We start from the raw sequence: 15,533 nt of genomic DNA, 5'->3' as shown, positions 1-15,533 counted from the left end.
CCCAGTCCTTCCTTCGCTCGAACGACGTCGTTTCGTGCTAGTTTTGCCTCCCACGCCGCTCAATCCGTAGTCCAAACGCCTCGTTCGTCGCCTTCAATTCGCACAGCGTTTTTATGACGTCGCCCGACTGTGAGGACGGCGTGACGGGCTCGTTGTTCAGCATTCCCTCGTCCTTCCTGAACATCTGCAACTTCCCCTTGCTGGGAATGGCGGCGAGCGAGCAGGGAAACCGCGTTCTTCTCTATTCCGCGACGGATCTCTGCGTGTACATCAAAGAACTCGACATGTGGCGCATCACCTGCGGCATCGTCGATGTGCTTTCTCGCGCTCCTTTGAATTCTAGGAAGATCAGATCATCACGAGCGCGTGCTGGCTCTCCAACACGCTGATCCTCATCTCCGTTTCGCCCAAAATCGCCAGCAACAGCGTGCTTCTCTGCCTCTTCGACCTCTCTCATCTTCGCACGGAGGATGTTCATCAGCGACTCTTCCTCGAGAGCGAGCATTCGTTCCGCGTCCTTGACATTCGCCAGCAGAGTTCGCTCGTCTGCTGCCTCGCCTCCTCCCAGGAATCCGACCCTCTTCTCGACTCTCAAGAGCTTTTCGTGCTTCGTCTCGATGCATCCGGTTTTCTTTCCTTCTTTTTTCGCTCACGTGCAGCGAAGTCGCTCCATCTGCTCCAGCAGATCGCTCTTCCGCGCGGCTCCAGCGCTCCGCGCGCGTTCCTCCCCATCACCACCACGCTGCCGCCCGTGTCCCCCGTGGAATTCGGCGTGGAAAAAGGAGCTGATGACGACAACGACAACGACAACGAAAACGTAAACGAAAACGAAGAAATCGACTATGAAAACGCAATCGAAAACGAAAACGCAAACGAAATGCAAATCAAACTCGACACCCACGACAAACTCGAATCAAAACCCGATCAAAACCCACACCCCGCCCCTCTCTCCTCCGCCTCCTCTGCCTCCTCCGGCTCGGTGGACCTCGCTCAGCTCGTGCTGCTCAACCGCGACCGCTCTGCGGACCTCGTCGACCTCCGTCCGCTCCGCCGCCGCGCGCTCTGCACCGACGTTCTCTGCCTCTTCTCGCTCCACGCGCCCTCCTCCCGCCCCGCCTTCGCGCGCCACGCGCTCCTCTTCTTCGCCTCCCACCGTCTCCACGTTTCCACGTTTCCACGGTCTCACTCGCAGGCGTGGTTCCCGCGCCTGGCGCGCTCGCCGCCCATCTACCGCGCCTGGATCGGCCCCAAGCAGCACCAGTTCCGCGCGGTCCCGCTGGGCGTGCTGCCCTCCGTGTGGTCCGGCGTGTCGCTCAGCAACACCTTCTTCCTCCACCACAACCGCGGGGATTTGCTCCTCGAAGTCGCCTGCGTCGCCTCCGCGCCGTTCCTCGAGCTCATCGACCGCTTCCCCGCGCAGGTCCCCGCGTTCCTCCACGCTCTCCTCGCGTCGAAGCCGCCGGGTCTCTCGCAGGCGCTGGAGTTTTGCGTTCACGCAGCATTGAATCACGGATCCGCGTCATGTCTGCATGCCACGCTTACCTCGCTCTCCGCGCTTTCTTTCTTCCCACAGATCCTAATCCGCTGCCTACGCAAGCAGGAACGAACCACCTGGCCACGTGCCCTCCATTCCGCGAACGATCTCGTGTTTGTGTTCCGGACCTTTTTAGCCGCGGGGGATCTCGATTTCGCCACCGTGGTGATTTCCGTGCTGCAGGGAATCACGTGCTCCGCATCGGAGACAGCCATCCCCGCGGACAACGACGCGCTCTTGTATAGCTGGTGCAATTACTTGGCGGTGACGCGGCAAACGCCGTCGCATCTGCGCTTTCTGCTGCCGTCGTTTGCGTTTCTTTGGAACGAGGAGGGATCCCACGGTTTTGAATGCGTGGCGCACAAGGCCGGTCTGGAATTGCTGCTTTTGCGGGTGGTGCGGGGCGAGACCTTCGCGCTAGGCGATGTATATCGATTTGTACTCATGGAAGAACACCGCCATTTCGAAGATCATCATCCCGTCGCTCCGCGCTTTGCAATCGATTCCATTCTCACGCACTTGTGCTGCTTGCTCCTCTCACGCGGGTACATCCAGCTTTTCGCGGACATCCAGTATGCCGTGGGCGATGTGTGGAAGTCGGTGGAGAAGGAGTTTCTCCGATGCTCCGTCAGCAATTTTGACGAGGTTTTGCGCTCCTGTTTTGATCACGTGGATCTGGAGATGCCCGCTGTGAGCGTCGCCGCACCATCCGACAACTTTGCAGAAAAAATCGAACACTGTAGTCACATCGGAAAGGCGTGAGCCGTAGACAAACAACATAAGCTCATCCGGACGCTCTCGTTGCTTTCGTTTGGGCGTTTGACTCATAGGAAAACGGCGGAGATCGTGACAGACGTCGACTGGCGATTGCTGTTATCCCTCGTGTGTTGGGAGGTGAACGCACTGTGCGACATTGCAGTGGCGAACGAGGAGCTGTGGGAGAGGTGCATTAATGAACTGAAGGGAGGAAATAAGTAAGATGTCGTGTGTGGGTGTGACACAATAGTAAAAGTTTTTTGTGGCTTATGGATTATGTGAACCAGATCTGTGAGGAGAGAGAGTTCCAGTGCCTTGTTTGTTTACACACAATTTTTTTAGTCACCTGTCTTACCTTTTGAGATTTTTTTCCAGTTTTTATTTTACTTAGTTTGGTATTATTGTTTCATTCATGAGCGATTCTTCTGACGATCTTTTGTCAGCCGACACCTTAAGCCTGGTGTCGTCTAGAAACGTAGTTGTCAAAGTTTGTTGGATGAAGTGCAGAGTGTAATTGACGATTCTAGCGCAGACCAGCTAATAGATCTATTAGTGTTTATGCGGCAACATGAACGTCAATGTCGGGTGTTTTGCACTCAGGGTAATCCCTAGATTGTTCGTTTTCTCCCCATTGTTTGTTTGTACGTTATTATCGGGCGGTCGCGGCAAACATTTGTGAAATGTGTTTATATTTCTCTTACTCCATTTCCACGTGCATGGTAGCCCTTCAGTATCCTTTTTCCTCTCTCTCTCATAATGAGATACTTTTGTCGTGTTTGCAGCGCCCTCGACGTTGGTCCTAGCGACCTAAACGCCATTTCTGTAGTATGTGTAATCTTAGCTGCAAAGTACGAGGAGCGAAGCTCCAAGATTCCTTCCTATTCTAATCTTCTCCATTTTATTCCAAACGAATTCAAGAGCGCCAAATCGCTGGCGCACTGGGAGCTACGTGTCCTGAGCGTGCTCCAATGGGAACTCCACTGCAACACGGCAGCGCACTTCCTGAATCTGCTGCTGTCCGTCCTTCGAACCTCGCTGGGCAGCCAGTTCAACGCGCTGCAGACCCTCGCGCTCGACTCGCTCCAAAGCCTTCTGCTGTGGTACCCGACCATCCTGACGCGGCCGTCGCTTCTGGCCGCGGGAGTGATCGCTGCGGCGCGGCGGATGCTGGGAGTGCGGTGAGGGAGAGGACCGGGAATGAGGCGTAGAATGTGGGATGAGGAGCTGGAGAGAATGACGGGGTATCGCGTGGAGGATGTGGAAAGCATGCTGAAGTATCTGTGTCGCTATTGTAAACTGAACCTTTGTTCGAAGTTGGTGTAATGCTGTGTTTGTTGCAGACGAATTGTGTGTTGTGTGTTGTGTGTTGTGGGGGAGCGATAGTAATGAACGAAAAACGTACTGATGGATCATAGATTGGTGAGAATAATAATAATAATAATAATAATAAAGGCTTTTAAATAGCGAAATGATCCAGTTGAAAAATGAAGAAATAGAATTGATTTAAATTTTGAATTTTAGAGTAAAAGCCTTTTTTAAAATGAAAATCCCGATATAGCCAAAATAGGTAGTTTACTACTATTTCTTTTTTCCAAAACGACTGGTGGTGATTTTACAAAAATAGAATAATAGTAGTTGTTGTACAATTTTAAAATCAAAATTACACGCTAGAATAAAACACCAATGAGTTCTTGTCTTATTTCCGCAAACGAAAGAATAATGCACATTAATATAAATACCCATCTACTACCATATCTCAGATATTTACACACACACACACACAGTACATTTCTCATCTTCCCACAATTCATTTCGATACAACAAACAATACAAAGCAGAGAGATTTCCAAGTTCATAAAATCGCGCTTCAAAAACGTCATCCACCACTTCTTACTCCACTCACCATCCTTAAACCTACAATCCCAAAAACGTCCATTCCACTTACACTCGATCCACTAATCGGCGAGACAACTCTACGCGGATCTGATCCATATAGTCATGATACATTTCTAACACTCACAAACCGACATTTCCCATTACGCTTTTCTTGGTCATTTTTTGGGGCAAATAAGATCCGATTCAATGAGTATCCAGGAGAACCCGGCGTTATCATCTTTTTCGCATTGGTCACGTACAACACTCGATTGGCCTCAGCAGCTGAACTGCACTTTTCTATGTCTTTGAGGCACTAACAATCAGTTCCAATAATCAAAACCGACACGGCTAATGTATAGGATAAGAACTACCAACAAGCGATCCGCTGGACCTTTCACTTCAAAGTTTGCAAAGAAGACATTCCCTCTAAAAAGATCCAATGCTTCTTCCACGATATCCTTATAATTCGCTAAGAAGATCAGATACTGAACTTTGCCTCTACCATCAGTTGGCTGCGTGGCAGGCCCTCGAAGTGACGTCCGAAAAGGCAGCATTGCGCAACCGCAGCAGACTTCGCACGTTTCATTGTTTAGACTTGATCCTATAGCAGGCTACAGAATAAGTACCTTCAGAGCACTCCAAATCCTACCATCTGTAAAGAATCCAAAAAGAATAAGGACTTTGACAAGTTGCACACGACTCTTTTTATATTTTAATTTCAAACCTATCGTTTTATTTTCGCTTGTAATGTAACTCATTTTCTGTCTCAACGAGACGAATTGATAGAGAATCCAAACCTTACCACGAAAAAATGGTATTCACTGTCCATAATGTCTTTACAAAGCGAAGATCTACCTACAGTTCCACGCAACACTCTATTCTTCCCCCCTCATATTCTCATTATTTCCTCTCAACAAACAACTTCCGATTATATATCATTATTCTTTTCCCTCTGCACCGGCACATTTACGGACGACTTCGACCGTCCTCCCTTAATCTTCCGAATGTGCGTCGCACACACCAAATTTCGATACACCGAAACGCGAAACAGAACGCGATCCCCCACCTCCAGCTGCTCGCCGTCCTCCAGCTCCACATCGTTGAAATGGAAGAACAAATCGCGTGTCGACTGCACCTTCCCGATTGTCCTGATGCGGCCGTTGTTCTTCTGGATCCACTGCACGCGGCCCAGCACGTCGCCCTGCGGCAGCGTCGACGGATCGCCCGGGTAGAAGTCCATTCGCTCCTCGGCTAGGCGCAATTGACTCAAGATCTGCTCGCTGTCTAGTGCTGCGTCCAGCGAGCGGCGAATCGTGGGAGTACACGAACGGGAGCTCGGACGAGGCTCGCCGGACGTATAGAAGACGATTGGAGAGGAGGAGCGAGAACTGACGTGACGAGAGTTGCCAAGGCTGCTGTCACGAGAACGATAGATTCCTGGTGTGGCAGAGCGAGAAACAGAGCGACGATGGATGATAGAGTAGACGAAAAAGGGGAATGAAGGACTTGACTTCTCTCTGAGACTTTTCATTTCGGTGATAGAATAGACAGTCTTTTTTTCTTGAGCCGGGGGAGTTTGGGGAGAATCTCTACGCTATTAGGGGAAACAAGAAAGGGTTGCATTTTGGGAGCAGAATCTTTTCGTTCTGCCACTTTTACAGTTTGCATAAGGTAAAAGCCAATACAACTTGAGAAGGAAACCATTATCCAAGTAGGAATACCGATCCACCCAATAAAGGGAAGTGTTGACAACAAAATGACGACGCTAATCTACAGGGTAAGTGAAAGCGATAAACGTTCCCACAGCCAATGATTGACCAAATGGTGACAATTTTTCAAACGATAGTCGATTTTCGACCTGTTCAGATGAAGATGATGACATAAGAACCAAGGTGACTCGGGTATGAACCCAACTATGAAAAACGAAAAGTAAAGTTATCGTAATGTGATGGAAAACGTGTGTACATTTGGTTGAGAGTATCATAATAACAAACCATCCATATTCCAAAAATAGCGCTTGTTTTGGCAAACCACCTTTTCTTTTACAAATCAAGATGCAAGCATTCCGGTATGAGTAGATGGAGTACTCTGACATTTAGAGCAGCAAGCACTATTCAGAAAGCGTGTATCTTATCTCGATCCGTATCGTGAGTATTTGGACAAATTCTTATTCATAGAAAAGCCATTCCAATTATACTGATTCAAGATGTATGGAATTTGGGGAAAAAGGGTGATGTTGTAACTGTGCGCCCTGGATACATGAGAAATTGTCTCGTATGATTAGTAATTGGGGGTCTTGACTAATTAGTATCCTGGAAAGCTAGCTGTATATGATATTGCTCTCAATCGCCAGAAATACGGAGTTGATCCTAAAATTGTGCCTCATGCTCCAGTAAAAGGAGAGCCGACAGCGGAAGAAATGGAGAGAAGACGACCAAAGGGATACAAGCTTACACTCGATCAATTTGAGCGAGATGATGATGTCGGTAATTTTGCGGATATGAACAAACTCTCTTTGTCGATTGTAAACAACAAATTGTCGATTCAGATGCTGGATGAGGATGAATTGAAGAAACTGAAGAAACTGAAGAAACACAACAAGTTGAGGATTAAAAATCATGGAGATGATCTTGAGATATTGGAATAGTCATTTTCTTTGTTTGATGTATCAATCTATGCGGTGTTAGAATGGTATGATAGAAGGATGGAAACAATAGCACTAAATGAGGATTCTTTTTTTCTCTTACGCTCTTAAGTCAATTCCTGATATAGCATCATTTTTATATGATTCGCAAACCTTCCATAGAGACAGATATTGATGTATAGCTCTCATGACTACTCTTGTCTACTCTTTCATAATCCATATTTTGTGTTTCAAATGTTGATTATATGAACACTATTAGGAATCAAAGGATATCGATTCCAATCAATCAGTAAAGAAAAATATACGTGAAAATAACAGGGATATTTGCCACCATAATAATTCTAAACATCCCGAATCATCAAGTAATTATGATTCATTTCATGTATATACACCACTACTGTATGATGAAAATTGCCTTAATAGCACCTGAGATATTAGATTTACCAAGATAAAGAAAGTACAGTTTGTAATATGATGAATCATTATCTAATCAAAATTAAGCTTTAGGTGATAAATAAACAAACTGCGATAAATGGTTGTAAATAAAACAAATAACCAGTCAATCTATTACCATGTTCTTACATGATCAGTCATTACTGAAGAAATAGTACAAAAGTATCAATCCAAAGAATCACTATCTGTGCTTATTTCAACATGATTAGCAAGAAGAGGAGAAACATCTATGACACAAAACAAATTCATCACAAAATACTCGAAATTGATATCGATTGAACTCTCTCGAAAGACCATGGAAGTTTCACATTTTGAAGATTTGGGATGTCTATATACAATCCATATTCATATTCATATGTAAACTACTTTCCATTGTCACGTGCAGAGGGTATTTCAAGCTTCTTCCTTTCGAATGGATGGATGTGAGCTTAGGAAGATCTATGTTCAATCATATCATTTCCTTTTATTCATTACTTCGCATGATCAGTGAACAAGCTAAACTCTCTCTCCTCCCACGTAAGGAAGTCTTGCCGAGTCGAATGGATTGTAATGATGGAAGATCTATTTCAATCATACCACTCAAAAGCACATTTACTTTCGATAATAGTTGATGTAGGTTCCTTAAATGTCCATTCTCCCAAAGTAATGGACTGTAAATTTGGAAGATCTAATCTTTATCCATATTCAATATCAGCTCAAAACCTCGAATCACAAACGAACAATAACGAAAATTAAACGACGCACTTCCAATTGTGCCAATTTGAATGGATTTCAATTGTGGACAATTCTTCAATTCAAAGTCTCCTCCAAAATCACTGAAACTGTATTCACCAATTTGAATGGATTCCAATGATTCACAATTCAATATGTGGAATGACTTCGATTCATCATTCCCACTACTGTTCTTTTTCTGAGTAAACGAATTAATTCCGATTTTGATAGTTTTCAATCGATCCAATCCATCGATTTTGAACGTTTGCACTGATCCAAAACAATCATCGCTGATATCGATTGATTTGACCATAGCAAATCGAGAGAAATCAAATATCGTATAATTGGAGTCATTGCATGTCCACCTGGGCAAGATAATATTGGCAACTGGAAGATCGATAGATCGAATAATGTCTTCATGGTATATTCTTGGAAATAGTAATTCAGAAACATCTAATACTCAATCGGAAACTAGTTATACTCAATATTATGGGGTGAATTACAAACCGAAACGAATCGGCTATTCTAACCTTTTGAAGATTTGGTATATCTAAGACATTAAAATTCAGTATTAGTCCCACTTTCCAATCTCGCTGAACGGGGAAACCGGAAACTACCTCCTCCGCAATCGATGGATGTCAGATTTGGAAGATCTAGTTGTTCAATCATTTCGATTCATTTCATTCATACTTCGCATGATCAGTGAACAAGAATCATTGTCTCTTCCTGGAAGCGCATACAACCCGAGTCTAATAGATTGTAGTGATGGAAGATCTACATCCATCATTTCCTTCGAATTCATGCAATACTTTCAATTATTGTTGATAATGAACGACAAAAGGCATAATCACCAAGTTCAATAGATAATAATGATGGTAAATCTAGTCATTTAACTATAAAGCATGATATCAATACCTCGAATCACAAACGAACTTAGAAAGAAGTTTAATGAACTAGAACCAATATTACCAATTTGAATGGATTGTAATTGTGGACAATTCTTCAATTCGAAGTCTCCAGCATAATCACTGAAACTATATTCACCAATTTGAATGGATTCCAATGATTCACAATTCAATATGTGGAATGATTTCGGATTTTCTTTTCCAAAGTCATTCTTTTTCTGAGTAAATGACTTGTTTCCGATTTTGATAGTTTTCAATCGATTCAATCCATCGATTTTGAATGTTTGCACTGATTCAAAACATTCATTGCCGATTTCGATTGATTCCAAATTATACAACAATGAAACATTCCAATCAACCAATACACATTTGTCAGTCAGTTTCAAATTTTTCATTCCAATATTTAGTGGTTCTGAACCATTTCCGCAATAATCGGTTTCGCTTCTAACTCCATTATACCAGTTACATTCATTCACTAATTTACCATATCGATCATACACTTTTCCTCTTCCAAATCGATTATCATCACACCAATATCCTTCATATTCAATCAAACCATTATTATGATAACTCGTTCCATACCCAAATCGTTTCCAATTGATCATTATGCCCTTGTACACCAATATTCCATCATCATCATACATTTCACCATATCCAAATGGAATTCCAATTTTACCTGCTTTTTCTTTTTCTATCAATATCAATCCTTCAAATCGACTTCCATGATCCAAATCCACGATTCCTTCTCCAATGGATTCTTCATTATATGAAATATCACCAATTTGATGATTTCCAAACACTTTCAACACTTTCTGCTCATTGAGGACAAATCCTTGATTCATAAATGCTCCATTATCGAATTTCAATACTGCACATTCACTACTATTCAATATGAGTGAAATCCAGCCATCTGGTTTCATTTCTTCATTTACTGTTGCCTGTGCCATTTCAATAGCGTAACTATCATAACGAAAATTTCCAATAGCAAAATTGACTAAATTGATTATCTTTTCCATACGTGAACCAAGAAAATGAGAAAAACAAAAAAATACCGACTTTGAGAATCTAGCCACCCAGGATTGAACTCATTACTAAAATATATATATATATTCTTGATTTTACTATTATGATATGAATAGAAATATGACCAAAACGTGCAAAGGAACAATATCTAATAATAGTGGAGAACACAAAAGGGGAGTGTACGTAATCACTCTGATCGCTGTGACATATGAGCCTAATAATATATCAGTTACTTATCGTTTTGTGAATACTAATACTATAGAAACTAACGCATGATAAACGAGTCCAGCAAAGAATTATTCGATACTAGCAACTTACTATTAAAGTGTGTAGTATATCATACTATACATTATTTCAATCCATAATTTCTATATGACTAGTCAATAATGATCATTCTTAGTATCTATCGTATGAAAACCATTTTCATTATTTATCTGAAGCTTCAGAATGTTTATTACTGTAACTCGGTGAAATAGGAATCATTTTTGTATATCACAGTTACAATAATACTATAGCTTATATTGATATAGCAGACAACCATGTTATTCATTTGATTTCTTGAAATCAAACACTATCAAAAAAGAATTCCAATTCAATGATTTATATTGTAAATTATCTTTCTTATATATCAATATATGTGTTCAGCTTTTGTTTTTTTGCCTGAACTCAGCTTCATTTGCTAGCTGTATATGTTCTTTGCATATATTCCATAGATCAAGGTTTCCACCAGAGATATTGCATTACACTCCCTGACAGCAAAAGCGAATTGAGCAATTAATCACTAGTGGTGCGAATAGAAACATGAATGAGCTGAATTCATATGATTTGGAGCATCAAAAACCTTAGTGAAACATAATGCCCAAGAAACAATGTCAGCTAATTTGATACATCAATGAATATCACATGGTGGACATAATTATATAACTATGTGAAACTAATTTAATTGTCCATTTTAGCCGTTGCAACTGCCGAACTATAAGTGTTTGAGTTTTCGATATTAGTAAACCGACATCACAATAGTCTCCTGCAATTATATAATCATATTGTTTTCTCATTGCAAATAACACGTTTAAGCCACTCATTCCATATATAAAAAAAGATTACGATGGATTATGATCTTCATATTTCAATATGTGAAGACTAAATAATGGGTACTAAACATACTTTTTAGTACTATAAAGATTAAGTATAGCTATATCTATAAGTTCAAGTCATCATTTTAAAAATGTAGTATGCATACAAATTTACTATTGTTATCTCTTTTTATTGTCCATATCCTGAGACTACAATATATCCTTGTTTAACACATTTCCAAAGATATAAGTACTTTGAATTCATTATGCACATTCGTATCATGCATGCTGATTGCGACGGATTATTTTCAATTTCAGTATTTCACAATTAATAGAACTTCCTGTTACCTCTCATGTAAAGAAATATCCTATTGAAAAATAATGGTTCAACAAACAGATATATCTCAAGAAATACCAATAATCCGCTTGTACTCGTTAACAGCAGTTTGCTTAATAACTTCCACATAGTTAGTCTCGGAAGTTATGATAGTACTATCCACTATTTTGGAGGTTAGCATTGATTGCATCCGTTCCATCGTATATGTAATTGTTGCATCACCAGTTGGCATAAACATCACTCTGATACTGGAAAAAGACCGAATATCTCGATAAATGTTATTCCAAAGCCCATCAATACTCTCACCTTTTAAAGTATGAGTGATTCCACAATCAGGATGATCTCCATGATTGGGATAATCTCCAACTATTAGAATCAAGTGATTATATGTATTGTATGGAGGTTTCTTCATCTGCTCCAAAGCTCGTATCAATCCTCCTTGAACATCCTCGCACCACCCATAATCGCAATCCATTCCAGCATTTCCACCATCCACTTCAAATGACTCCAATTTGTTTTTCAATCTGCTAATATCATTCGTGATATACTCAGCAGTTTCACCATACATTGTATCTGCATAATCTTTGTACTGTACGACCTGTGCAACAATTCCTCCTTCAGGAAGATTATGGTCTTTACTTACTTGCTTTAGGGTATCAAGAATCTGGACAATGTTCTTTTTGGTTTCTTCTAAATAGGTATACATCGATCCTGTTGTGTCCATTACAATACTCATGCAGAAATTTGTCTGACGCGGCCTATTACTCACAAATACTCGTTTCTCCATTGGTCTTAATCCAGGCAGTCTTATTCCGTCCATTTTAATACCAGAAGTCACACTAGGATCCAAGAATCGATCTGCTTCAAATTGCTCTGTGTTACACAACCAAACCGCAGCATTGCTGATCCATCGCGCTGTTCCATCTTCGGTAAACTCCAAAAACAGTTTGGAGGCAGCGGTATCAATTATGATTCGACCTTCCTTGCCTTCAGCCCTCTTTTCTTTCACCATAATCGTAGCATTTCCTTCACTTTCTCTTGCAAATACACGGAATCCTTTATCTATTAGTTTCTTTTCGTTCAACGTACACAGCGTTCTTCCTTCAAAAATGCTCACAATTCCAAAATCTAAGTGAGATAAATTGAAAAGATCTGTTGCTTTTCCTCCAATGGTAATGAACTGACCTGCTTTTGGTGTTTCACTGTTCACTCGTTTCATTACTTTACCTCCTTTGATGTTTTTGTCTTTGTCCCCAACTGCTTCAAATCCATAGAATGTCTTAAAGTACAGATCAGCTTCATAAGTGTAAGGATAGTTCTCCAAGAACCAGAATACACCGCCTCCTCTCATGTTGAATTCATGTACACAACTCACAAAATTATATACATATTGATCCACATCCTTATCACACTCTTTTGCCATGATTCCATCTCCAGGAGAACAAGTAATATATGTCATTCGATATCTGCCACTTGACAATTCCTCAATTGCAGTTTTGTAATCATAAGCATAACGAATGTTAAATCCTTTTCCTTTTGCTATTCCGTTTACAACCCGTGGCCCTAATTTAGCAATTGGTGAGAATCTTTCTCCATTCACTTCCTTTCCATTTCTCAATACTTCATCAGTAATAAATTCATCAATCACTTTGCCATCATCATCTGTTTCTCCCCTACATAAATAAAGAATAATAAACAAAATCGAATAATGACCGAACGCTCCATCCACTCCCAAATCATATTTACTGTCGTTGATATCGCCAATCTGTTTGAATTTATTCTCTTTATTTGTTATATCGTTAAGTCGAACACTGCTCAATGTAGTTTCATAAATACTAGGAATATTGCATATTCTTTGCGTTGTTTCAGCATATGTTTTGCCAAAAGTATTATTCATCATCGTTCCATCGATATTCTTTTCTGGCACTGCATTCTGATTTCCATTCATTGATGCGTTGGTTAAATTCAACAACGTTTCGGACAACTGATTTGGATTCGAATTCCAAATCATTGTGGGGAACAAATCTTCAAATCCACACAAATACAAACCAATTCCAATTCCGAGATAAGTCATTTCGATTCCACTCACAATCGATTTGATTTCTGCTCTGGATTCATCACACAAAACACCATTTGTTAACACCATCATTATAGATTGGAATGATCGAGCATTGCAGGTGCTACAAGCATAACGAATACAATCAGGCAAACAAGTATTTTGACAAGGAGACAATAATGATTGATACAATGCAGCCACAATATTGCTTTCCCATAAATCCATCGATGAAATGCCTGTGGCCACACGAGTAATGTCTCTAGAAGCCACCCACAAATCAATACAAGGCAGTTGCATATTACTCAGATTTCGAAGCATTGTGAAGATTGTAATCAATGAATGAACTCGATTTGTTTCACTGAATGCTATCGAAGAACAATCGACAACAATACTTGCATTGTAACTCCGAATCTTTTCACTTCCAAGCTTCTTGAAAAACTTGCCATCTCCAGTCTTGTTAACCACATATTTGATGTAGTTTGCCATATGAATCGATGTTCCTGAAGTGGATGCAACAAAGGCTGTCGACTTATTCGGAACGAATAAGGAAATGCTCATCGCATCAAAGAGATTTTCACCTTGAATTACACCATTCAACTTTGTCAATACAGTAGTTTCACTTATGGACTTAGGACTAACCAAAAGATTCTCGTCTGATATATCCACCATTTTTGCTGATTTTGTGCTTGATATTGTGTTGATAGAAACCAATGATTTGTTCACTTTGAATTCAACTTTCAAGTTATCATAAAGATCAAGAGCATAGTTCTGTGAATAGAAAGTATTCATCGCTTCATTTGATTTAGCTATATCTGAATCATAAAACACATCTAACCATCTTTGGTTTGTTAGATTGACAATATCTACTTTCTTTTCAATAACAATCATATTGTCATGGAAGTTAACCTTTAGTGCATTCTCCAATAAAGACTGATTTGTTGGATTCAATGCTTCGTTATTCTTTCCCTTAACACACAACAAAAAGAATTTGGAATATACTCCAAACATATTTCTAACTTCATCATCCTGAGACATCAATTGCTCGCTGAATCCATCACTTATTATCACCACTAGATCTGTATTCTTGAAATGACCTTTAACTGTCAATAGGTCCAAAGGAGTTGAAGGCATTTTTACCACTTCTTCCATATCAAACAAAAAGGAAATGATTTCACGAATCGATCGATCTTCCATAGGAATATAAACACCTTTATATCTTCCACAAAAGACATACAAATTGTACGGTATTCCAAGCTCTCTCATTACTGTTACCAAAATACACGAAATGATTGTTCGCATTCGTAACTTATTTTTCCTCAAACTACAATTCGTATCGATAATGATATTGACTGTGGAGTGAGGCTTTCTGTTCATACAATCCATTTGCTTCATCGATTCAATAATAGTCACAGATCTACTCATGATAGCTTGAACAACTTTAAGATCTATTTCGTTTCGTTTGTTTTCTAGTTTTTCTTGAGTTAATGTACTTGATGTACTGAGTGGCTTGATATACTTCTTTATCATTCGACGATTGTAAACCGACTCAAACATCTCGTCCATGCTCATTTTGTTCATTATATCCAAGAATTCCTTATAGTCAATAGGTTTATACTTTTCAACATCCTTATTATCGTTCTTTTCTTTTATTTCAGCGTTTTCTTCTCTTTGCCCTTGATAATGTATATGACCTTCATTTGATTCGATTGCCTGTGCTCTATTTTGAATATCACCTATCACTGCATCGCCTATTTCACCGTATTCCACTTTCGAATTTGTTGATTTCGCCAAATCCTCAACATCATTCTCCAGTTGCTCCTTGTATACTGCACTTTTAGTCTTATTTTTATCATTCAAGTAATTATCATAATCCATAACTGCTTCAGTATTTTTCGTAGCGGTTACCAATAGATTCCACTGTAATGCTGATTTTTGATATGATACAGACTTCAAAACAGATTCAGCAGCATTCCGTATGGATGGAAGAATCGTGGAATTGATACAACCGTTTAATGTAGATACAATCTTTTCTTTATTTTGCTTGTTAGCGGAAATGATAACTAAAGAGAGATTAATAAAAGCAGATAAGAATTGACTTAATTGCTTTGATTCCAAATTGGTTATGTATGTTGTAGGATTCAATGCCTTTTTAAGGGTTACTTTAAT

At 40.4% G+C, this 15,533-nt stretch overlaps 3 protein-coding genes; 1 reads left to right on the top strand and 2 right to left on the bottom strand.

Moving 5' to 3' along the window:
• Positions 1–2,644: 2,644 nt before the first annotated feature.
• On the top strand, positions 2,645–3,472 carry GSBLH_T00002007001 (uncharacterized protein; the record flags this gene model as incomplete). XM_013040507.1 has 4 exons in its annotated part: positions 2,645–2,765; positions 2,798–2,870; positions 2,903–3,020; positions 3,052–3,472. The coding sequence occupies exons 1-4, from the start codon at positions 2,703–2,705 to the stop codon at positions 3,470–3,472; spliced, it is 675 nt and encodes a 224-aa protein (XP_012895961.1). The 5' UTR covers positions 2,645–2,702.
• Positions 3,473–3,957: 485 nt separating this feature from the next.
• On the bottom strand, positions 3,958–4,719 carry GSBLH_T00002006001 (uncharacterized protein; the record flags this gene model as incomplete). Its single annotated transcript, XM_013040506.1, has 5 exons — positions 3,958–4,204; positions 4,236–4,299; positions 4,331–4,478; positions 4,510–4,634; positions 4,668–4,719. The coding sequence occupies 5 exons, from the start codon at positions 4,717–4,719 to the stop codon at positions 3,958–3,960; spliced, it is 636 nt and encodes a 211-aa protein (XP_012895960.1).
• A 6,659-nt stretch (positions 4,720–11,378) lies between these two features.
• On the bottom strand, positions 11,379–13,208 carry GSBLH_T00002005001 (uncharacterized protein; the record flags this gene model as incomplete). Its single annotated transcript, XM_013040505.1, has 1 exon — positions 11,379–13,208. The coding sequence occupies one exon, from the start codon at positions 13,206–13,208 to the stop codon at positions 11,379–11,381; it is 1,830 nt and encodes a 609-aa protein (XP_012895959.1).
• Positions 13,209–15,533: the final 2,325 nt, after the last annotated feature.

This window comes from Blastocystis hominis (assembly GCF_000151665.1).
Source record: "Blastocystis hominis, Singapore isolate B (sub-type 7) whole genome shotgun sequence assembly, scaffold_15".
Taxonomy (NCBI): domain Eukaryota; class Bigyra; order Opalinata; family Blastocystidae; genus Blastocystis; species Blastocystis hominis.
Note: the sequence above shows the minus strand (reverse complement) of the source record. Positions and strands in the feature narration are given on the sequence as shown.